At 47.3% G+C, this 24,845-nt stretch overlaps 1 protein-coding gene across 1 annotated transcript in view; it reads left to right on the top strand.

Annotated features, from left to right (window-relative positions):
• Positions 1–24,845, top strand: part of Gtf3c1 (general transcription factor IIIC subunit 1) — a 65,512-nt gene that overhangs the window by 27,409 nt on the left and 13,258 nt on the right. The window contains exons 7-26 of the mRNA XM_034496681.2: positions 58–219; positions 1,871–1,986; positions 3,193–3,505; positions 4,103–4,305; positions 6,668–6,804; positions 7,984–8,137; positions 10,178–10,281; positions 11,027–11,211; positions 11,372–11,641; positions 11,793–11,938; positions 12,667–12,764; positions 13,110–13,206; positions 13,317–13,494; positions 16,566–16,704; positions 17,051–17,186; positions 17,455–17,533; positions 17,656–17,844; positions 20,620–20,777; positions 22,544–22,686; positions 24,345–24,426. Of these exons, the coding sequence (XP_034352572.1) occupies positions 58–219; positions 1,871–1,986; positions 3,193–3,505; positions 4,103–4,305; positions 6,668–6,804; positions 7,984–8,137; positions 10,178–10,281; positions 11,027–11,211; positions 11,372–11,641; positions 11,793–11,938; positions 12,667–12,764; positions 13,110–13,206; positions 13,317–13,494; positions 16,566–16,704; positions 17,051–17,186; positions 17,455–17,533; positions 17,656–17,844; positions 20,620–20,777; positions 22,544–22,686; positions 24,345–24,426 (3,089 nt within the window). The remainder of the gene's footprint in view (positions 1–57; positions 220–1,870; positions 1,987–3,192; positions 3,506–4,102; positions 4,306–6,667; positions 6,805–7,983; positions 8,138–10,177; positions 10,282–11,026; positions 11,212–11,371; positions 11,642–11,792; positions 11,939–12,666; positions 12,765–13,109; positions 13,207–13,316; positions 13,495–16,565; positions 16,705–17,050; positions 17,187–17,454; positions 17,534–17,655; positions 17,845–20,619; positions 20,778–22,543; positions 22,687–24,344; positions 24,427–24,845) is intronic.

Below are 24,845 nucleotides of genomic sequence, written 5' to 3'. Positions count from 1 at the left end.
ACTGCTCTCGGATGAGGTGCTGTGTCTGCTGTCTCCTGATGTATGCCCTGTTCCTAGGGACTGATGTCATGGTTCGGTGCCTTAAGCTCCTGAAGGAGTTCAAGCGAAAGATGGAAGACGACCATGATGATGATGACGATGAGGAGGTCATCTCCAAAGGTGTACCTCCTGTGGACATCGTGTTTGAGCGGGACATGCTCACGCAGACCTACGAGCTCAGTGAGTCCTGCTCACAGTCCTTGCCTGAGGTCATGAGCCCTGGAGTGTTAAAGGTGCTCCCCATGAGGGAAATGGGCTCCAGCACATAGCACCTAGGAGGCTGCAGGCTTCTGCTTTGGATCAGGGTGGAGCCTTGCTGCCTCCTAGATATGTGGCTTTAACGAGATCCTTGAGCCTTGCTTCCCTGTCTGTGAAAATGGGGTTTGTTACAACAGAATTCTCTAGAGATGCACCAGTAGACTGAGGGTAACAATATCTATGAGGGTATTTATTAGGGAGATTGTTTCATGTGACATGAAGAAAAAAAAAAGCAGAGGATAAGCATACACGTGGAGAAAGCACCACATACTGCTTCTAGAACAGCCCAACAGAGAGCAAGAGCTCACTGCAAGGTGGAGGGCTCTAACCCATATTGCAAGCACCTTGCAGTCTGCTGCACAGAGGAAGTGAGCATAGCTATTCTACTGAAGACAACAAAATTCAGCTTCTGTGCTCTTCTGCTGCTTGGGTTCTGGCACCTCCATCGCCTTCTGAATTGTTCCATCTTAGACTCCACCAGCAGATCATGCTGGCTAATCTCTTGCTCAGCCTTTATGAAGGCTGACAGATTGACAGTTCTCATGGTGGCTCAGATTCCTCAGAACACAGTTTAGAAACAACTGCCTAAAGCCCTCTTGTCCTCATGTATGGCCTATGAGCCATCTCTTCTCATTCTGATGGCCATCTTTATGTGTGTCTGAAGTAGAAAGCCTCTATGTCCTGATTGATTTTTGCCTGGCATCCTCAAGTATGTGAATGCATTTAAGGAAAAAACAAAAACAAAAAACAAACAAAAAACGTATTTTCTGTACAAAGAGCTTTGACATCTCTCAAAAGCTCATGTAGCAGCCTCCAACCAGGTTCCTCCCTGGAATTTTTGATCCCAGGATATTTAGAAAGGGCTTGTAAAAGGCAGGTACTGTACTGATACTGAGTAACAGGCATGGACTCCAGGGTAAGAACTGCAGACAACATACACAATAACAAAAACAGGCAACAAGTTCTCCTGTTCTCTGCTATGGGGCTGCTGCCATCATTTCCTCTGGTACTTCTTGCTGGTCAGACTGTGAGAAAAGGGACAATTGTTGGTCTCCACAGGAACATGAAAGTGCACGTTCCAAGAAAAGTTTTCAGGAGATGAACATGGGGGCACATGTACCTGGGAGCTGAGACAGGATGATCACATGTTCAAGGACAGCCCTTCCTGCCGCCCCCAAATATTGTCTTAAAAATCATTTTGATGCTTTTTGAAAGGGTCAGTTTCATTTTTCTGAGTAAGTTCATTTGTGAGAAAAGGTTAACTTCCTACTGCTGCTTAAAAGTGATGTTAGAGACTTTAATAGGTCGGCTTCCCTTGGAATATAGCCACAGTGTGCTTTCCCTTTAGTGTTTTAGTGTGGAGTACCAGAGAGCTAACACACAAAGTGAGCCGCTAGTGTTGTCAGGGTCAGGTAGCATTCTTCAGTCTGGCAGTGGAGTATTCCTTGGGGAAGAGGGGGAAGTGCTTTCTCTGTCTGGTGGTTCCACTTTTGTGCTTAGCAAGGGAGCAGGGAGGTAGCTGTGAGTAGCTGCCCCTGTACAGTGGCGGGGTTCAATGTGGTGTTGTTCACAGTTGAGCGCAGAGGAACAAAAGGAATTTCCCAAGCTGAGATCCGAGTTGCCATGAACGTGGGAAAACTGGAAGCAAGAATGCTGTGTCGGCTCCTTCAGAGGTTCAAGGTTGTCAAGGTAACATCCTTTCATCCCTATAATACCTCATCTAATGTGCCCATGGGATTATACATTGGAGAAACAGATGCTGTACTCTGTCCATGAGGCAGTAGCTGTATGAGGCTACTAGCATGCTAGGCCTCCCTTCACTGAGGGCTTCTCTGGTTCTGCATCTTAAAAGCTGAAGCACTGTAAAGAGTGACAGGCCAGCAGCACACTCCTGGGTGAGAGCAGTCAGCTGGGGCTGGCTGGTGTCTGGTAAGCTGCCTAGCCTCTCATTAGTGTGACTTGCCTGGCACCTGGAAGCATCAGAGCCAGTAACTGAAGCCTAGTGTTCCCCTTTTGTAATTCAGAGCTGTATCTCAGCTCCTAAGGCCGATATTAGTCAGCTTTCTATAGCTATAATGAAGTAACCAAGGCAGTTAATTATAAAGAGGAAGGTTGCTGTGGCATGTTCTAGAGACTCTACTCCAAAGTCAAGTGGTTCTTGCTGCTTTGGACCTCTAATGAGACAGCAAGTACCTCATGACAGGAGCACGCTGGTACAATAAACTCACATCCTGAGCAAGAAAGTGGTCAGGGACTTAGACACATACACGTAGACGCACACACACATGCACTCGTACACACCCCTTTGGGAGCACTCCTCATTGACCAGGACCTCCTATTAGACTCCCACCTCCTACAGGCTCCGCCCTTCCCAATAGTACCACTAAACTTCTACTCACTCAGACCCTCTGGTGGGCCACTGTGGGCATTTTACCAAGGCAGGGATTTATTAGTTGATCTATGTATATATAGCAGGGCTCTTGGCACCATTCCTGGCATGTAGTAGATTCATAGAAGATTTTAACTTGATCCCACTATATGCTGTGGGATGGGCCCCTTTCCCATTTTAGAAGCCAAGATGAGCATGGATTAGTAATGAACCAAAACACAGGTGTCCACAGCTGTGGCTGTGTGGAACTGGTGTCTGCAGTGTGTAGAACTCTGAGCTCTATATAACCAGCACAAGCTGATTCCTGACTGTATCTGTGAGCCAGGTCCAGCATCACGCACAGAAGGTGCATGGAAGATCAAGTTAAGGCCCTCTCCACAAAGAGCTCCTAGCTTCAGAGAGCAGACACAGTGCAGATCTTGTGTAGTCCCCATTTGCACCACCTGTACACCTGTAGGTGTTAACACCCTCTGGAGTGTGCTAGCTAACACATGTGATCGCCCTAGGGATTCATGGAAGATGAAGGCCGGCAACGGACCACCAAGTACATTTCCTGTGTGTTTGCGGAGGAGAGTGACTTGAGCCGGCAATATGCTCGTGAAAAGGCCCGAGGAGAGCTACTAACTACTGTGAGCCTCGCCTCAGTGCAAGATGAGTCCCTCATGCCTGAGGGTGAAGAGGCCTTCCTCTCTGACTCAGAAAGTGAGGAAGAGAGCAGCTGCAGTGGCAAGCGCAGGGGCCGAGGGTCCCGGGGGCATTCAAGAACCTCAGGGGATGCTGGGCCTGGCTCTCGGCCTCATCACTCCACTCCAGCTAAGGGTAAGGGCTGCTTGAAGCATGTGGGGGCATCAGGGCCATACACCCTGGCCAGAATCAAGGAGCAGTTGTTCAGCTCAGCAAATACCTGGAGATCTCCTAGATGCTATCATCACATAGATGTGGAGGAGACAGTCATATGTGTCCTGGCTACTTGCAAGGTATTCAGTCTCCTTGAATGACATTTTTTTACACGTTTTTACTATTAAGAAGATAAGAGTTCTATCAGCTTCATTCCTTCCCTCAGTCCATTGAAGAACCAGAGTTTAGTTTACAGAACACTACTGTGGAGGCAGGGGTGTTCTATTTGTTTGAGACTGGATTCTCCTATGTAACCCACCTTGAGCTCACTCACCCTTCCTACCTCAGCTTCCTGAGTGTTGAGATTTTATTGTATATTAGCTGGATGGCTTCAAATCTTGCTTTAAAAGGTATATTGAAAGTGGGTAGTTGATAGACTTGTGGATCTCATGTTCAACTTTGTACTCCAAGACTGTAGAGTGAGCCTGAGGAAATCCCTGGGCTAACCTGCCCTGACTGCCAAGCAGAGAAGCCTTTCTATTTGTTTTCTCTGACCAGCTGTGCCCGCTCTCATTGCAGGCGGGTGGAAAGTCCTAAACCTGCACCCATTGAAGAAGCCGAAAGCTGCTGCTGAGGAAAGATCCCGCAGAAGCTCTGCTTGTAGGGATGGCCTGGACACCAGCAGCTCATCTGAGCTCAACGCACCCTTCGACCCTCACAACATGGATAGTCACAGTGGTGACATTGCTGTGATTGAGGAGGTCCGCCTCGATAACCCCAAGGTTAGTAACTTGACTAGGGTTATAACTTGAAGACTCCAGTCTTCTTGGTTCTGTGCTTGAATCCAGGGACAGGAACAGGTAATAGTAGTAAAAATGTCACCTGCCAAACACAGGCTGTGAGCCAAGTGATGACGACAGCTCCACAAAGTGACACAGAATCATTTGCTGCCTCTGCCCCATGCTAGGCCTAGTCCCAAGTCTCCAGTGACCTCTGACAAGGTTGTCTTTTCACTTAAATTCAGAGATAAAGTTTGTGTGGTTAGTTTACATAGCCAGTATTGCTTTGAAGGCAGTTGGCAGTGCTTGGATCTTTTTGATTATCACACTTAGGAAGAGATAGGTTGATGGCCTTGAGCAGGTGGAGGGCAGAATGCTGCTGTTATTTTGAGACAGAATCTCACTGTTGCCCAGCTGTCCTCCAACTCCTAAGCTTAAGTACCTGGTGTGGACCAGCAACCAGGTGACTCTGTCTGCTACTGTTTTGTTCAGGCTTCGCGGCCTGAGAAGAAATATGGAGCCTGGTCTGTGAAGACTGAAAGGCAATGCCATGGGATGGGAAACTGACCTGCTAAGAGATGGCAGCATAGGGACCTTACCAGCTTCCATTCTCCTGTCCTGGAATAGCAGCAGCCTACACTTTAGCCAAGGCCCTGTTGCAGAATTGATAGGTTTGGGGTGATTTGAACTAGGCTCCTTCCACTCTTTAGTGCTTGCTAGATGCTGCCCAGTACCTTTGTTTTGGGTCCTCCTAATCCTGATGCAACAGGCCTTCCTCCCAGGCCAGAGTTCCTGTGCTGTCTGCTAAAAAGCAAGCAACCAAGCAAACAAACAACAACAAACACTCCATTTTACATCCATGGCTCCCTGAACGTTTTTTGGCAGAGCACAGCTCTGCTTCTGCAGCTTCTGGTTACTTGTAGCAACTTCCTTCAAAATGTTGCATGTCTCAACATGAAGGACAACAGGCTGCCACTTTTGGGACCTTTCTGAAGTCCCCTAGACTTCCCTCTCTACTGTGAGAGAACCCTGCCTGACCTGGAGCACCTGTAGCAGGCAGAGAACAAGCAAGACCCAGCTGTTCCCACATTGTCACCCCAGCATTTGAGATGCCTTTTCATTTCCTAAGCTATAGCCACCTGGCCAAACATGCCCTATGGTTGCCACATGATGTTAACAGGTATTCTTTTTCATTAAGGGTTCATGTTCAGACTTTACCACATTTTGATGTGACAAAGGCACAGGTTTGTGGTAAGCTCCTAGAAGACAGAACAACCTTAAGAATGAAAGTAGAGTGGGGGTGGTGGCCGGAGAGATGGCTCAGTGGTTAAGAGTATTGCCTGCTCTTGCCTGAGAACTTGAATTCAAATTTTAGTACCCAGATGCCAGTTCACAACCATTTATGGCTCCCAGGGCATCTGATGCCATCTTCTGACCTCCTTTGGTAGTGCATGCATCTAGCACATGGATAGACAGGAATGCAAGAACACTCATACACATAAAATAAAAATAAAATATTTTTAAAAAATTAAAGCTGTAGGTGAAAAGACAGCTCAGCAGCTTAATGTACTTGCTACTCTTTCTGAAGACCTGGGTTCAATTCACAGCACCTACACTAGGCAACTCAACAACCACCTGTCACTCTAGCTCCAAGGGATTCTACCCTTCTTCTGGCCTCTGTGAGCATCTGTTCACATATGGCAGACAGATACATACACATAAGTAGTAAGGGGAGAAGCACAGATTCCTGCCCTACTTCCATCTTTCATTTTCCATCCTGGTACACCCCAGGAAGCCTAGTCTGAATTCCCAGCCTGCTCTGCCTTGACTTCTAGAAGGTTTCTAGTTTTAGAGTCAGAAGCCTTGTCCTAGTACACATGCGCGCGCGCACACACACACACACACACACACATATTTGTTCTATATAATCCTGTACAGCTTTTTGCCTTTCCGATCCTTGGTTTCCTGTTGGGACCTGAGAGTAGTAATGAGGGTGCTGCTGAGCTATCCATGGCCTGACAACAGCCTTAGCAGAGGGTGCTGGACTCTTCCTCCCACTGGGGAGAAGCCAGGTAGACATGGAGCTATTCTTTGCTTTTGGAAGTGTCCCAATAGGTGATGCCCCAAGTCCCTCTCTGAAACTAGCTGATCCTAAAGTCACCCACAATCATCAGCTGACAGGTACCTCCGATGTTTCTGAACCCTGAAGTGAGAGAGTAGTGGGGTCTTGTGTAGGGAAGTAGCCTGGGGGATTCTCCTTGAATAACAGGACCTGACTTCCTTGGAAAAGAAATGTGCCCCTCAGGTATGGTGTCTGTCTGGTCCTACCCTTTCTCAACCTTGGCCTTGTGTTTCTGTTATATAGGAGGGTGGTGGCTCCCAGAAAGGTGGACGACATGGCTCAGGCCAGGACAAGCCTCACAAAACATATCGACTTCTGAAGCGCAGAAATCTGATCATAGAAGCTGTCACCAACCTCCGCCTGATTGAGAGCCTGTTCACGTAAGTTTCTGACTGCCCTTCTCCCTAGGAAGGGACTGGGAGGACTTGAGCTGCTGTCTTGATATGTGTTTTATAGTGTCTCATTGTCAATAGGATGTAGATTTGGGGTCCTGTCATTAGCAAGGGTAGACCTAGAAAAGCAAAATGCTAGGTGTCTCAGAGCCCATACTGGCTTTTCTCCTAACCTGAGTGTTACTTTTGTGCAGCTGTGACAGGCAGGCAAGAGAACAACTTGTAGGAGGATCTATTTGGCTCATGGTTTCTTGGGTTCTCCGTGTGGTCTCTTGGCTCTGTGTGTATAGTAGCAGGGATATGTAGCCAAAGAGCTTCTTCACCTGATGGCAGCCAAGAAGCAGAGAGAGGGCAAGCAAGGTCTGTCTCTTACTTCCTCCTGCCAGGCCCCACCTTACAAAGTCTGTAGTATCACCATCTTCTAGGTCCAGGTATTAAGCCCATGAGTTATAGGGGACATATGATATTTAAACTATAAGACTAAGGAATTGTTACAAGAGAAGCGGGAGCAAGAAACTTGCATGTAGTCACATTGCAAGAGTTCACAGACAGGACTATGTTTAAGGTCTGGTCTTTGTAGCTCTTGGTGGGGCATCACCTCCAAAGCTCTGAGACCAGAGTAAGAACGATTGGCAGAAGGGTCCTTACCCTGCAGTCACAAATGCAGATTCTTTGCTGTCTCTGACTGGGCTGTGCAAGGACCACCTCAGATATATCATCACCCTGGTCCCTTCTGTGCTGTAAGAGTTTGTCTGGGTGTCCTGGTGTCCACATCGGCCCTGCTCTTCTGTGGTTAGTGATGTAGAAATGTCACAAGAATCAGAAAGATTGAGAGAGATCAGTAGAATAGAAAGAGCCTCAGACCAAGGAACAATAGGTAAATTAGAGCTTTTCCTAACGGAATGTTTACTACGTGTACAGACTTGCAGAAGACAGGTTTCCATCCTTGCACTCTGTGCCCCTTCCCCCATTTCTTCTTATTGTAAAGTCATGTGATCTCTGTTGCTGTAGAGCTTTAGCTAATTTGTTTAGTCTAGAAAGATGGTATTTCATGTTTCAAGAAGCCCACCTTCATAGGATGTGAAAAACTTCTGCAGCGATTCCCTGGTTCGTGACAGACCTCTGTGCCCTGCGTGTGAAAGAGTGACCTTTTTCTCTACCATCCAGGATTCAGAAGATGATCATGGACCAGGAGAAGCAAGAGGGTGTCTCCACCAAATGCTGTAAGAAATCCATTATACGCTTGGTGCGGAACCTGTCTGAGGAGGGTCTTTTGAGATTGTATCGGACTACAGTCATTCAGGATGGCATCAAGAAAAAGGTAATGTAATCTCTTGGGCTTCTCCTTAGCCCACAGGCTAGCTAGCTCCATGCTGTGGGAAACTTTCTGGCCTAGTGTCTCTTTTCATTGTTGTGTCCTGATTGATCCTTTGTTGTTAGTGATTGGGACATCCAATTGTGCCTCTTAATGTCCTACTGGTAGACTTCCTGTGGAAGCTGGGAGCAGCCACTGGAGCATTAGAGCAGTCAGTTGGCTTAGCTTGGAACAAGAAGGAAGCAGACCTGTTACAGTTATACAGAACAGTGTTAGGATCTAGAAGGGTCATGGCCAATCTGGGATGTGTCTGTTTCTTCCATCTCCATATGTCTGTTTCTGTAGCACTGTGATGGGAGCTGTTCCCATAGTAACTGTAGCTCAGCAGCTTTGCACACATTTTACAGCATCAATTTTTCAGGGTCAGAGTAATTGGTATGGTGCAGCTGGACATTCAGGCTGAAAGCAGTGGGACTGTCTTCACAGCCCTGTAATTTCTGACTAGACTTTTCTCTCAGCTCTAAAGGAGTCCTGCTTTGATACTTAGTTTCACTCATAAGTGGACAAGGTCATTTCTGCTTTCACAGATCTTTTTTATTTTTTATTTTTTTATTTTTTTGAGATAACACACAGCAATACCAAAAAGTGACTTAAGAAATAGAGTTAGCTGTCGCATGTAGACAGGACTCATGGGCTTTTATATCTGCTGCAAGTCACCTTAAAATAAAGCCATCAGTCTCCTTGACGTAGCTCCTTCATCCACGGCTGTCTGCCATGAATCCACTTGAGAAGTGGCAGTCAGTAATGTGCCAGCCTTCCTCACTGAAGGATACATCAAAGCCCTAGAAGCTACTCTGTCAGACTTCCTTGGTGTCACTGTTGAGGGCAACAAATTCTCCCCTAGTTTGGGTCTGGGAAAACTACCTGGCCTCAGGATTGGCTTATCTAGTGCTATTCTAGAAGGCTAGCTTGTGAAGATCAAAGCCTGGGGGAGGGGATGAGGGTGTCAGGTCAACAGTTAGGGTCAAATAACCACAGAAATGAAAGTTGGTGGAAATGGAGCCTCTAGTTATAGGGCAGTATGTGGGAAAAACTGGTATGCTTCTAAACTGGGTTTGAAGTTCAGTGCTGAGGCTTGTTTTCTAATAGGACTTGCTTGGCACGGGCTGTTGGTGATTGGCTGAAGCCCATGCTTCTATACCTACCCTAATCCTTAGGCTGTTGAGGAGTTCACTGCTGGCCTAGGACAAGGGGCCAACAGGAGCTGTCATCTCTAAGTGCTTTTCAGTTTGCTGAGAAGTTACCTAACTGGATCTCATTTGGGTCTCACAAAGAAGTCAGCAGTACAGGTGGATGCAGTGCAGAGGTGGGCGTGGGGTTTCCATTTTACCGGTGGTAAGCTGAGCCCAGGAGTGCTGCTGTCTGACCCAGCCCCTACAGCTGCTGCCCTTCACACTGTAGTGATAGCAACACAGAAAGCTGCTCCTGCAGCACCCAGGCCATTATGTCTCATCACTCGTAACCTGTCTTGCTTCCCTCACCTGTGATACTTCTGCCAGTGCTGAAGTTAGTGTCCTGACTCCTGCACATCTACTACTCACTTCCCAGATTTTATCCCCTTATCTCGAGGAGCAACCACTAGTAACCATTCTGCCTGGATTCCCAGGGAGAGGAACAACACAGCAGCCCTACATCCTCCGGCTGCAGAGGTGCACCACCCAGGGAGACTGCTGTTACGCCACACTCACCTTTCCAGACTAATGTGCAGTTAGGAAACTTAGAGGAGCAGGTGTGGGGAGCTGCCTCAGCTGTCAGAAGAGCTGGTGAGCTGTGATAGCCGGGTCAGGGAAACTGCAGGGCCAGTGGTTGTGGTCCAAGACATGATGACATGGTCCCTAAGGAGTTCAGATGCCTGCAACTGAAATAGCAAACTGTCTGCCATGTATTCTGCCTCACTTTGAATTGTGGGTGTGTTGGAAATATCTGCTGTGGAACCTCAGGTCAAACCTGCCCTGCCCTCTGAGACACTCCATCCTCTTCCCATAGGTAGATCTGGTCGTGCACCCATCTATGGACCAGAATGACCCCCTTGTGAGAAGTGCTATTGAGCAGGTTCGCTTCCGGATCTCCAACTCGAGCACGGCAAACAGGCAAGTGGAAGAACTCAGTTAAAGTGCCCAGGCCTGCAGCCACTGGAGCAGCCTTCCAAAGGCTTTGTGTATCCTTCATGAGATCCTGGGTTTGCTGGCTAGAGGCTGTGACTCATTCTCACCTAGTGCACATGGGGATCCAATTCTGAACTTCTGGTATTCTTTGTTTTAACTTACCTTTCTTTTTCCTTTTCTTTTGATGGTGCTGGAGATGGGACCAGGGCTTTGCATACTCTAGGCCAATGCTTTCCCACTGAGCCACACTACCTGCCCTGATGCTTGTCCATCTGGTAAATGTAACCAATCGGAGCACTCCCCATTAATGCTTCTGTGTAGGAAACTCAGTCTTGTTGTGGCATAGGTTACTTGCTTTCTTGAAGTCTTGATTACCTTACCCTAAGTGGCTGATACACACTAGTGAGGAGCAGTTTATAGGTGGCTGAGCTGGTGGGCAGAGGGCCCCCTGGCAGTAGAACTGCTGTGGTTGAAGACAGAAACTGAACAGTTTGCCATTAGTTTTTCTGCTGCTGGATGCTGGCATCTGTGAAACATCAGGAGCCTGAGCACACGGAGCTCTTCTCCTTCCTGCTGGCGAGTAGCCTCTGAAAGTCCTTCATTAGAGACCATTCACTTGTGTCATCTGCCTGGTCCCATGACCAGTTAGTTGAGTCTGAAACCCCAGACCTGGCAGATAGGCCTTGTCTTTGCTTCCAACGTGTTTCTGCATCTTATGTTTGGACTGCAGAGTTAAAGTTCCACCAGCCCCAGCACCCCAAGAAGAGGCAGAAGAGGAAAACCAAGAACCAGAGGTTCCAAGTAGATCAGCAGACTCTGACCCAAACACATCCTCAAAGCCAGAAAGCACACGGGTGAAAAAGACAGATGAGAAAATGGGCATAACCCCACTCAAAAATTATAAACCTGTCATAGGTAAGGAGCAGCTTCAGTCACCTTTGCTGTATTCTGAACAGTGGTGTATAAGTCACCTCCCTGGCACCCAGACCCAGGTAGCTCATGGTAACTGTGGGATGAACTGGACCAAACTCAGTCTGCAGTTGCTCAGGCACTGCCCACACCTTTCTCCCTACAGTTCCTGGACTCGGGCGCTCCATAGGATTCCTTCCCAAGATGCCCCGCCTTCGGGTGATGCACCTGTTCCTGTGGTACCTGGTGTATGGGCATCCTGCCGGCCACACTGGGGAACAGCCTACTTTCCACAGTGAAAGGAAAACAGGCAAGCAGGAGTCCAGCAGACCAGGGGTTCAGCCCCCTTCAGGGGATGACTGGGACACCTCTGAAGCCAAAAACAACACAGAAAGCAGCTCCTGGGAAGCAGAAATGGAACTCTCCACAGAGATAGGTGAGAGCCAGGGCATCTGTATGTTGGGGTGGGGAGTGTAGAGAGAGACAGATAAAGGAGAGCCACAGTCCTGTTACTAGGAGACGGCAAGGTGAGTCCCCTTTCTCCTGACCATGCTAACAACTTGAAGTGACTCTGGATGTCTTCCTAGTGTATGTGGATGAGGTCTCATGGATGCGCTACGTGCCTCCCATCCCGGTCCACAGAGACTTTGGCTTTGGCTGGGCTCTTGTCAGTGACATTCTTCTCTGCCTGCCCCTCTCCATCTTTGTCCAACTTGTTCAAGTCAGCTACAAGGTACCTGTGACTCTGGGTCTTATGAGATTCTGGGTCTCATATCTATAAGCAGTGGGGCTGGAAGCCTGTGCTCTGTGTGATCAAGGGCAAGTACATGCAGTTTGCTCGGGTGGTGAGTGAGTAGAAGGATGAGTGGATGCTGAGAAGGTCAGTCCAGGGAAAGCATTTCATATAGTTGTTACTCCACATAGAGTGGAGAGAGAGAATCGATAAAAGAGCTGGCTGGGTGGATGCATACATGTTCTTCAGATATTCAGTAGCTGGCTAGGTAAGAAGATAATAATACGCTGCAGCAATAAAACGCCTTTTAGAGGCTTGATAATGTCAAAAAGAAGCAAATAGAGATGACCCAAAGCCTCCTCACTCAAGGGTTATCACTAATCATATTTTTGGTACATTTTCTTCTAGTTTTTCATGTGTGCGTGTCTCCCTGTTGTTAAAAACTGAATTAATACTCATGTCCTCTCCACTTAAACATTTTAGCAGTGTTTTTTATTTGGGGAAGAGAATCAGTCATTCTTCCCTACTGAGAGGATGTCCCTTTTGCCTCCTGGCAAGGGGCTTTAGCAGCTGTGTGCCTCCCCACTGGACCAGAATGTATTGTTGCCCTCTGCTGGGTGATCTGTGAGGTTGATATAGGGACCCAAGGCAGAGATGGGGAGGTCATAGTGTTAAGAGGCTTTTCATAAGCCTTGAGGCTGAGCTTAACCTACGGGTGACCTCTGTAGGTGGACAACCTGGAGGATTTTCTGAATGACCCTCTGAAGAAGCACACACTGATCCGCTTCCTCCCCAGGCACATCCGACAGCAGCTTCTCTATAAGAGGTGAGAATAAGTCCTACAAGGCTGGGTCCCAGATGCTCACTCAATCCCAGAAGTAAAGGGCATTTATTGCCTGCCTGCTGCGCAGCCTTAAGGGTCTCAGTAGTTCATTCACCAGATACATGAGCTAGTACATTTAGTATGAGTAAAATTTGCTGCTAAGAATTGTAGCTACTGGAGTGCTCTGGGTTGTTCTCTTATATTTACTTTCCAAATCAAACCCTAGGGTGACTATGATGCTAGAGGGGACTAGGTATCCCAGGCAAGAAAGAGAGCTAGCTCATGCCTTACCCTGTCCTCAGGGCTCTGTAAGGTATGTGAAGGGGAACCAGGTACTGTTTGTTCTAGGCGGTATATTTTCTCGGTGGTGGAGAACCTGCAGCGGCTGTGCTACATGGGGCTGTTACAGTTCGGACCCACAGAGAAGTTTCAGGATAAAGACCAGGTAGTGCCTCCTAGCCCAGTGAGGTGGGCCTGATCATCAACCCAACCCCAAGCATCACACCCTGGTGCTGATTCCTGTGTGCCTCCTCTCCTGATGTGTGTCTCCTGTAGGTCTTTGTTTTCCTGAAGAAGAATGCAGTCATTGTGGACACCACCATCTGTGACCCACATTACAACCTGGCCCACAGCAGCCGGCCTTTTGAGAGACGTCTCTACGTCCTGGATTCCATGCAGGATGTGGAAAGCTACTGGTTTGACCTGCAGTGTATCTGCCTAAACACCCCACTAGGTATCCTGGCTTGCTGTGCCCCCTGTTTTCTTTTCCCCTTAGTGTGACCAAGGATTGAGAACCCGAAGAGAGCCTGGGGGTCACAGAGTCCATTGTCATTCAGCCCCACTCCCTTAGGCCCAGGGTGTCCCTGGAACTTCTTGTAAAGCCCTGTGGTGGGTCTTGAAATGGGAAACCCCTGCCCCAGCCCATCCACATTCAGCATCCAAACCCAAGTGTTTTATCTTCACTCACAAGCACAAGTTGTTATTTATCCAGCATCTGCTTTAGGCCATCGCTTCCTGGCCTTTATGGTGAGTGTGTTCTAGGGAGGAGGAAACACAGCTCAAGAGAGAGACCCTGGGTGTGACAGGAACTGTTGAGACACACAAGGTGTTCACTGCAGAACATTGTGACAGGACTTAGAATCACTTAAGGAGACTGAGTGCTGTAATCTGAGGCTACTGGGACTGGAGAAGACACTTGTCAAGAGAAGTAGTCTGTGCCAAGGCCTTGAGGAGTGTTAGAGAGATGTTGGAAACAGACTTGGTGGCCCTGTAGGAAGTGCACAGTTATTTGAAGAGCAAGAAGCCGTGGAATGTTTACATGCAAGCCATGCAAAAAAAAAAAAAAAAAAAAAGACTGACTGCCCATCCTCTATACTGGTCATTGCTGTTTAACTGTCATCTCCCAGAAAGCCAGTTCAGCATCTTGCCTTGTATTGTTTCCTCATGCGAATCTCTTTAGTACATCTCCGGGGTATTGCAAAGTGCCTTTCTGGAGTGGACCCCCTGTATGTATATAAGGGCAAGTCCAGCCCATGGCTTGGCAGGAGGTGGTAGAGCTCTCTTGGTACTCATGCTACAAAGCCCCACAGTCCCCATCAGAGTTTTCTCTCCACTGCTAAGGTTTACACCTGGAGAAGGGACTGTGGCTGGACTGGGAAGCACACACTTAGGTGCCCTTGCACCCAAAAGCTTTAAGGAGTCCAGACATACCTTACTGCAGTGTGTCTCAGTGGTGCTTTGGTAATTAGTAGTGAGGGAAACTCTTACCACTGTAGGTTTTCAAAGCACAAATTCTCCTGTAATTTATACCTACATAAAATATTATGAACCAGCATGTAATTTGCATCAGTTTCTCGGGCCTGACAGTTGCATTTTTGTCCCTTTTTAGATAAGCAGGTTTGTCACAAGCTTATTGCAATCATTAAGCAGACATCTATTGTCCCTTTCTTCAACAAACATTTGAGGAGGTTCTTTCCCAAGTAATGTGGAGAAGCACACTGCATCATAGGATACGGTCGTGCTGTGAAGTAGGGGTGTCTGCAATGCCAGAATGCACACAGGTCACCTTGACGGCATGTTAGAGTGCTGTTTCCTAGGTCTGGGCCCTGTCCAGGGAGGGCATTTGTTCTGTTTCTGTTTTTAAATTGTTTTTTAGTATACTTTGATTTTTTTTTGAGATTATAATTACATTATTTCTTCCCTTTTTTTCCTCCAACCTCTCTAACATATACCACCTCTTGCTCACTCTCAAATTCATTGTTACTTTTTCTTTAATTGTTGTTTAATGTGTGTGTATGTATATGTGTGTGTATATACATATGTGTATATATATATATATATGTATATGTATATAGTGTATATATTTTCCTAAGTGTAAATATAACCTACTCTGTTATATGGTGTCACTTGTATGTTTTCAGGGCTAATCATTTGGTATTAGATAACCAATTGGTGTGCTCTTCCCTGGGGAAGATGCTTTCTCCTGCTCTCAGCACATCTTACTTGCTGCTCTTTGTCTAGGGTTGATTCACCTCCTGAGCTTTTCTTCCCCTCCACGTTATTATGGGTATTGGTGCCATCCTTGTTCAGGTCTTCTATAGGCAGCCATGTTGGTAAGGCTTCATCTCACAACAAACTTCTTATTCCTCTGGCTCTTACATGTAGTCTTTCCATTCCCTCTTCCATGGTGACCCATGAGCCTGGATACAGAAGTTGTGTTGTAGATGTGTCAGTTAGGACTGGTTGAAATTGGTTGTAATTTGCTTATAATGGTCTTTGTTGCAAAAATAAGTGTCTCTGATGAGAGATGCGAACTACACATATGTTTGGGTGTGTATAGATTAAGATTTAGAATGTAGTTAAGGGGGCTGGAGAGTTGGCTCAGCGGTTCAGAGCACTGACTGCTCTTCCAGAGGTCCCAAGTTCAATCCCAGCAACCACATGGTGGCTCACAACCATCTGTAATGAGATCTGATGACTTTTTCTGGTGTGTCTGAAGACAGGGACAGTGTACTAATATACATAAATAAATAAATATTTTTAAAAAATAGAATGTAGTTAAGGATTATGCCACTCTAGTAAGGAGTGGTTGTAGGTTCTCCTCAAGACTCATGACTTCACTAGCCCTAGAGGGTTGCCTTGGTCTCCAGTACCACAAATTAGTCCCCTCTTGTTGAGCAGACTTTAAGTCCCATTAGAGAGCTGTTCGTTACTGCCAAGGGGTGTTTGCCACTACTGCACCATTGGATGCATCACACCATGCTGGCCGTTGATGTGGTTCATAGGCATCATAACTGAAAGGTGATATGTCAGTGGGTGCCTTTAATATGTACATGAAAGAGTGGCCTAAGGACACTTAAATGTCACATATCTACTCAAATGAAAAATGGCCTTGTACAAAGTCTGTAATCTCCCTGAACTAAGTTCCTTGCCTTATAAACCAAAACTGTGAGCACACCTGTGTGGGGTGCACTGAAGCTGAGCAAATTAGCTTATATACCACGCTAGCCAAGAAAAGCTGTCTGCACTGGCTATGCCATCAAGCCAGTGCCTGTATGACCATCCACCACTGTCATAACCAGGAGGTGGCTTGCCCTGTCCTTACAGATTGCATCAGTAGAGACGCTGTCAGAGGCTTCCACTGCAGCTGTTACTTCTCTCTGCTCTCCACTCCTCATTCTGTGTGACATTGCCACCATGCCTCCCTTTCCTTACACCTCACAGACTAAATGTCCACTCTTCATTCTCCCCCTGGCTGCCAGCACCTGGCAGGAAACATGACTGAGCCCTGCTTTGGTTCTCCAGGCGTGGTGCGTTGCCCGTGTGCACAGAAGATCTGCCCTGATCCGGGGAGTGACCCAGAAGGCAGCCTGCGGAAGGAGCAGGAGAATGCCATGGACAAGCACAACCTAGAGCGCAAGTGCGCCATGCTGGAGTATACCACGTGCGTACCACCCCGCTCATCTGTGTGGCCCTAGGCTTGGCTAAAAACTCAGGCTAGAAGCCAGAGACAGAAGTTTACTTGTTGTGTTTCTGCGCATTACTGTTTTTCTAAAATTCCATCCATTGTCAGAATGTAGAAGTTGGCAATCTCACATGAAAATCAGATTTTTTGACTTCTAAAAAATTAACAACTTGCCAACTTAGGGCTCCAAGCTTTCTCTTTCTGCCTATTCAGCAGTGTCCTGGGAGAGTGAGCATTGTTACACATACACATAGAGGTTCTCTCACTCCATACCCAGGCACCTCACTTACCAGAAAGGGTTCTTTTTCTATTTGCCTTGTCTTAGGGGGAGCCGAGAAGTTGTGGATGAAGGCTTAGTCCCTGGGGATGGGCTGGGAGCTGCTGGGCTGGACTCTAGCTTCTATGCACACCTGAAGCGCAACTGGGTCTGGACCAGCTACATCATCAACAAAGCCAGAAAGGTAGGCTCCTAGGGACACACCACCCCAGCACCTGGCGCTATCATCACTATGAAGGGCTTCCTGGCCCTTTGGACTTCTGAGCTAACTGGTGAAGCCAGTGAGGGGACACTTGAGTATCTGCCTGGCCTACTTACGTTTCTGGCTTAATCTGTGAAATGCATGGTTGTTCCTTTTTAGAGGCACACTGAAAGTCTGGTGGCACAATGCCCCCAGAAGGGGTACTTGCAGGAAGTTCTCAGCTCACCCCAGTGCTATGCTTACCTTTCAGAACAATACCCCCGAAAATGGGCTCACAGGAAGACTCCAGACCTTCCTGTCTAAGCGCCCAATGCCGCTTGGGTCCGGAGGTACGTGTTGGGCATCCACACAGAGCAAGTATGAGGCTAGTTGAAACCACCATGGTTTCTGCTGGCCTATGGGGCCTCTGCAGGAATTGTCTTCAACAGATGTGTCCTCTGGTTATTTCTAGGCAGTGGCCGTTTGCCTCTCTGGTCAGAGGGGAAAGCTGATGCTGAGCTCTGTGCTGACAAGGAAGAACAATTTGAACTGGACCGAGAACCTACCCCTGGTAGGAACCGAAAAGTGCGTGGTGGGAAGGGCCAGAAGCGGAAGCGGCTGAAGAAGGAGCCCATCAGGAAGACCAAGCGAAGAAGACGAGGTCACTTGGGGATGCTCATGACCTGGGTCTTTGCATGGCTGGGGCACATTTTACTGTTACTCCCACAGGGCCTGGGTTCATCCTGCAAAGTGTCCGTTTCCCCGTCTGCAGCCCTGACTTGGCTGTATCCCTAGCCAATCAAAGGATGGGCTATTTCCCCAGTTTCCTCTGGCCGTGTACTTTGCCAGCCTTTCTCTTTAGCAACTTTCTGATTTAGAAAATTTTGGATTTCATCTCAACTGGAAAAAAAATCTTAGCCATATCCTTGTCATCTAAATGAAGTTCCTTTCTTCTCTTGGTTTGTCTTTGAGTGTCTGCATCTGCTCCAAGCTTAGTCCTGTTGAAGTGAGACTAGGAGGAAGCTGGGAATGGTTTAAGTCTGCACTGTCCCTTCAGAACTATAGCACAGCCCTCCTTGGTACTTTCTAGTCTGTGGTTCCTCATCTGAACTGCATTTCTAATGGAAGTGAGTGCTGGCGGACTGTTCCTGAGTAAGTAGACTATATGTTTTAACATCAAGCCTGGATGCAGGTTCTTGAGAAGAAAATGCTGAAGTGGGAACCTACTTTATTGGTCTGTGTTGCTGACATTCATAATAAACAATATCCCATCACTTGATATAGCCGTCAACTTAGCCTGTTACAAATATGTGTACAATGTGGATCCTAGCCCAGAGCTCCCCACAGTGTGAATATGTGATGGTGCTGTCACCTGCTCTTAGTTAATGTAGCAGGCACTTTGCTGTTGTGGTTTCTATGTTGTCCTTATGACACTTTAGGAAGGAAGGATGTATTTGACACACAGTTTCAGAGGTTTGGTTGATGGTCTGTTTCTGAGCTGGTGAGGCAGAGCTTCATGGCAGGAGGTGTGTGGTAGAGCAGAGCAGCTCAGCTCAGGTGGACAGAAGGCAGGGTGCTACCTGTGCTAGCAGCACCCTCCTTTCTGGTGTTCCATCAGGGCCTCAGCCTATTGGGATACACCCAGAGGCATACTTTACTGTTAGTCTCTAGCTTCTCCACCAGGTGATGGTCAAGGTCAGCCTCAAAGTAGGCTCTGCAGGAGGTTATCTTTGTTATTTCTTAATAGTTTTCGGTTAATCTATGTATGTATATGTGCACTCATATGTGTGTGCACACAAGCCACAGTGAATGTGTGGAGGGCAGAGGGCAGCTTGCCAGAGTTAATTTTCTCCTATGGATTCTAGACTTCAGGTTGTTAGTTGATGGCAAACCACTTTACCTGCTGAGCCATCTTGCTGATCCCAGCATATGTGTTTATACCATTGTTTTTAGTCTTCAAGATGGCCCTATAGCCATCCCTATAGAATGCAAGAATCTGCATGTACCCTGAGGTCAGATAGATATTTGGGGGTTCAGGGACTGCTTTTGTTACTCCATTTACTCTGAGCATGTTCTAGAAGCATCTATATGAGTTACCTTCAGAGGACTTGGCAAGAGATTTACAGGATGAGTTTATAAAGGGAATTTTTTAGAATGGCTGTCTACCAACAAATCCAGTAGTTCAGTCCAGGAGGATGTCTCAGCTGATCTTCAGTGTATGCTGGAAACATGAAATAGGCTCTAATGGTAGAAAAGGAATGGACTTGCCAGCAAAAGCAAGCAGGCAAAAAGGGAACAGGCTTCTTTGTGGTACCCATTCTGTTTTTACTCCACTGCAAGCAGCTTATCAGGTCTTGGTTCATTTTCTGGAGGAGTGACCCATGCCTTCATCCTTGAAGGGTCTGTGTCCTTTGTCATCCCGCCTGGGTTAAGTTGTACTTTCCTGTTGACTTTTTCTCACAGGACATGGTAGCACCAAGAGACACCCTAAAGATTCTCATCCTTACTAATTCTGTGACCTTTTAATACAGTTCCTCATGTTGTGGTGACCCCTCACCATAAATTTATTTTCGTTGCTACTTCATAACTAATTTTGCTACTACTATAAATTGTAATATAAATATAATAGATAAAAAGATAGAGGCTTGTTAAAGGGGTTGTGACCCACAGATTGAGAACCTAAATGATGTCTTGCACTCCAGAAGTAGTTCTTAGCTCCACTGTGGAGAAGCCATTCAATTTCCCCTTGGTAATCTGGATCAGTCACCCCTCCCAACACTTGTTCCTTCTTAGCCTGTTGCCTTAAGGGCTTTAGAAGCCCAAAGTGACCAGAGGAAGTCTGAGCTTCCAGTTCCCACTCTGGAACCAAAACTTGTAGGCCAGCAGAACTTAGGGTCTCAAGAAAAGGAACCAAAAGTTTTCTTAGAGGGTTGTTAAAGGTGACAGTGAGTGGAACTATCCCTTTCCACGCCTTAATTCCTAGGCCCATGAATCCTGGCTATGAGAGAAACATGTACTGATTGAAAGCTTTTGGAAAACCCACCCCAGCCCTCCAAGCTGCTACCTAATTGGTGCAGCAACTGTGTCTTCAAAAGGCCATTCCATTTTTCTGTCAGGCTAGCTGCTTCAGAATGGTGGGGAATGTGATACTAGTGGATCCCCTGGTAGTGGACCCACTGTGGCACTTCTCTGAAGTAATGGCTACATTCACATTGCCTTACCAGAACCCGTGATACTTAGCCAAAGGGAGATGGGTAAAAGAACTGTCAGAAGATGTTGAACCCTTCATGGTTTGCTTGTTTGGAGTTGGCCATTGTCTAGTAGCTGGAAGGCTTAGTCACTTCATACTAGTGTAGTTGGGGCTCTTCCCTTCTGGAAGAAAAGCTAGCTTAAGTCAGTTGCTGAAGGTCTTTCTCCTTTCCTCTTGTGTTTCTAGGAGAGCACCCAGAAGCCAAAAGCAAAAAACTACGTTACCAAGATGAGGCTGACCAGAATGCCCTCCGGATGATGACTCGGCTTCGTGTCTCTTGGTCCATGCAGGAGGATGGATTGCTAATGCTCTGCCGAATTGCCAGCAACGTCCTCAACACCAAGGTACCTCCCATCACCCCAGTCTCCTGGGAGCAGCACTTTGCTATGCTTTGAGAGGGTGTGCTTCTGGACTTCTTTCCCATTCCTAAAGGCTGCCCAGAAAAGCATGTCCCAGAATCCCATGCACTTGTACTACCAGCCTACATTTCATCTAGCCTTCTGATGCATTTGCATTTCTGCCTGGCTGCAGAAAAAACCATTTTTCTCTTGTCTACCCATTCCTTCTATATTGTCTGCCAGTAGAGGCTTGATGTGTTCTGTACCATGAACCATTGATTTCCACCTTGTCTCTGTAATTTTGGTATCCATAGGCCCTGGAGTAGCTGTACCTTAAGGCAAAGACACTTCACATTTGTTTTCCTGGCCATAGCTCTGTGCACTTGTGTTCCAGACTCACTGTAACTTCCCTGCTTTGTTTTCAGTCAGCAAACCTGTCTTAGGGTTTTGCTGCTGTGAACAGACTCCATGACCAAGGCAAGTCTTAAAAAGGACAGCATTTAACTGGGGCTGACTTACAAATTCAGAGGTTCAGTCTGTTGTCATCAAGTTGGGATCAGGGCAGCATCCAGGCAGGCATGGTGCAGGCAGAGCTGAGAGTTCTACATCTTCATCTGAAGGCTGCTAGTAGAAGACTAACTTCCAGGCAGCCAGGGTGGTCTTAAGCCCACACCCACAGTCACACCTACTCCAACAAGGCCACACCTCCTAATAGTGCCACTCCCAGGCCCAAGCATCCTTGCTTCTAGTGGTGACAGGTTCCACAGCTCATCTAGAGTTCTTGTACTTCACATTCTGACAACACCTCGGGACCCCTGGCTCTACGTTCTGCTGGCATGGTATGCAGCAGGACATGAGCTCTAAGTCAGCAGGGCCAGGGCTCCTGCAGGTAGTGATGCCAACAAGTACAGCAGTTCCTAAGAGCTGATCTGTCCTCATCACCAGCACCAGCCAGGAGAAGCCAGTGAGGACCTGTGTTGTTTTCTCTGTACTAGTCTGATCCATTTGTCTCTAATCCTTGTACCCAACCCTCTCCTAAATTTCATCCCTGTTTTTTCCTAAGGAAGATGGAGCGGTGCCCATTACCATCCTGAACTCTATCTGCTACCTCTCACATGGCTCTTCATTGCAACACTGGTGTGAGGAATGCCTCTCTTCCCCCATCATGCAGCCAACCATTCTTTACTGGAACTTGATGACATTTTATTAGAATTGCTACAGATATCACCTGTCTTTAAGTCCCTTCCTGTGTGTTGTTTTCTGACATGTTGGAGTCTGCATCTTAATTCATTTCTACCAGTGTGATACAGATGATACAAATGTTACAGATGCAAATGATACAGAATGGCTCTGAGAACACAGAATGTGTCAGTCGTTAAAACTCTCTACCGACCCAGCAAGGTGATGAACACCTTTGCTCCTTGGAATCTGGAGTCCAGGCCAGCTCTGACTATACACAACCCTCTCACTGTGAAAAAGAAAGAAAGCAAGCTCCCTCTACCAAAGCACATTTACCCTTAACTTTCCCTGGTACTAGGGCCTCCTTCTCAGTGCTTGTCAGAGCACACAGCTCCATAGGATGTTGAGGACTTGTCCCGTTCTCCTGTTCCCAGGCTTCACCTGGTACAGTGTAGGTAGGCAGACATGAAGTGAGCACTTTGACCTCCTTAGGGAAACAGGTTCCCAGGATACATTCATTCCCAGACCTTTCTGTTAGCTGTCCTGAACATGGCTCTGCACGTACTAACTGTCACACTCTGTATTTGAACTAGGTGAAAGGACCATTTGTCACCTGGCAGGTTGTACGGGACATTTTGCATGCTACCTTTGAAGAGTCTTTGGATAAAACATCTCACTCAGTTGGACGAAGAGCTCGATACATAGTCAAAAATCCCCAGGCCTTTATGAACTACAAGTAAGCCATATTCACAACTAGGTTATTCCTAGGCCCGCATTCCAGCAGTCCAGCTAGCTCCCTTTCTCCCCCTTCTCCCCACTTGTTCACACTCAGGTGTGGAATCCAGGAGTGACTTGAGTATGATGTCTGTCCAGGGGTTGGAATCTGGAGGTGGGACAGACAGAGCCAAGTGTGGTTCTGGGCACTTGTGCATGATCTTATAGCTCACCCTTGGGAGCAGATGCAGAGCAAGCCTGTCAAGGCTGCTGGTTCACTGTGCATCTGTCCTGGCTATCCCCATGCATAGAGGGCAGGGACACTGACTGATGCTGCTGTGATCAGAGCAGTCCTAGGAACTCTTCATGGAGTTCACTCAGGAGACGCATGACAGACCAAGGATCACTGAACAAAAAATACTGTATCCCCTTGGCAGGACTGGTTGTCCCCAGGTACTTTCAAGTGGGGACAGCAGGTACCCAGGAATCACAAAGCATCTTCTTGGCTGCAAGGTCAACCTACCATATCCTTATAGGCCTTCTGGCCCTTCCCCAGGGGACTAAGGATGGAAAGCCAGGGAGATTCTATGAAGTTGGGAGGTACCTACAGCATGCCATCAGTGCAAGAATTGGGTAGGGTGGGAGGAGGGACAGAAGAATCTCCTATATTGTTCTTATTCCAGATCAGACAGGGAACCTGGGCACATAGTGATTCTGCACTGCAAGTCACCAGCAATCAGCAGGCCATGGAATGACCAGCCCTGTGGGTCTCCACACTACATGCCTAGGGCCTTTCTTATATGAAGCTACTTTTTCTTATTTGTAGAATGTTCTCGTTTTCTACCTGAAAGAATTTTCTCTGAAGGAAAAATGCCCAGCTAGTCCTATTCTTCAGAAGAAAAAACATCCAGAGAGATGTGTCAAGGTGGTAGAGAGTTAGCAGAGAATAAAGTCTGAAGCTTGGTCTCCCTAATCCCAGCATAGCCTGGGACCAAAAAAAAAAAGGGGGGGGGGGTTCTAAGGTCAGCAGGCTTGGGATTCTGTCCTCCTGTCCTGGGGATAGGGTCATGTGCTCACCTGGAAGTGGGATGATAAAAAAAAAAAAAACAAGATCAGCTATCTCCTCCCAACCCTTTCCTTTCCCTGTTAGTAGAGATGGTAGGTTCTGGCTGGCTAGGCCTTTCTGGTGAACATGTTTCTCCTTTGCCATGTTCCACTTTCCTCACAGACATGGGCAGGCTGGCAGGTGGCCAGCAATGCTGTGCCCAGTAGTTTTGATAGTTAATGGTGGTATATAGTACTTTATAAATCAATCTCTCTCTCTCTCTCTCTCTCTCTCTCTCTTTCTCTCTCTCTCTCTCTCTCTCACACACACACACACACACACACACTTTTGTTGGTCCTACTCAAATCCCTGTGATCTGTGATAGGGTAGGGCTGAGGGAATGTTGTCCTCAGTCTCTTCATGGAAGATAAAAAAAGCCAAGATGGAAAATGTGTCTTGACCAACCTTACTTGGATTGGGTGCCACTCACTACAGGGTGCTCATGCCCCAAAGCTAATTGTCCCACCCATGCTTAAGTGGATCATAGCTCCCAGCAAGCTGAAGTCAGCAGCTTCCAATGTTTGAAACGGGAGGTGGGTGCAACTTGAAGCAGCTCTGAATCTTCCCTCACACAGGGTCTGCCTGGCAGAAGTGTACCAAGATAAGGCGCTTGTTGGAGATTTCATGAGTCGGAAGGGTAACTACGAAGACCCAAAGGTAGGTTCCATGCAGTGGCAGAGTCCAGTGCACTCTGAAGACAGGCACTGAGGGACTGGCCATTGGTCCTGACTCTGAGCATCATTTTTAAAGATGACCACATAGGACTTTCTGCTTTCAAATATTATTGAGTTGAGGGTCTGTTTCGTTAAGAAAACAAACTCTTTAGAAATTGCAGGCTTTGAAGCTGCTCAGGTGGGCCAGATGGCAACTGGCAGGAAGGAGGTAGCTTTGCAATCTCAGGTACTTCTACCTGTGTTGGACCTGCTGCCAGGGAAGCCAAGGGAAGCAAACGTGGCTGCTCTTGGAACAGATAGAGAATGGACCCGCCTTCACCACATGGGGCAAGTCTTCCAGATGAAGAAAGCACAGGCATAAAGGAATTCAGGAGGATTGGGAATGCTGAAGTGCACACAGCA

The sequence above is a fragment of the Arvicanthis niloticus genome, chromosome 1 (genome assembly GCF_011762505.2).
Source record: "Arvicanthis niloticus isolate mArvNil1 chromosome 1, mArvNil1.pat.X, whole genome shotgun sequence".
Classification (NCBI taxonomy): Eukaryota; Metazoa; Chordata; class Mammalia; order Rodentia; family Muridae; genus Arvicanthis; species Arvicanthis niloticus.
This window is presented reverse-complemented; position numbering and strand designations above follow the sequence as displayed.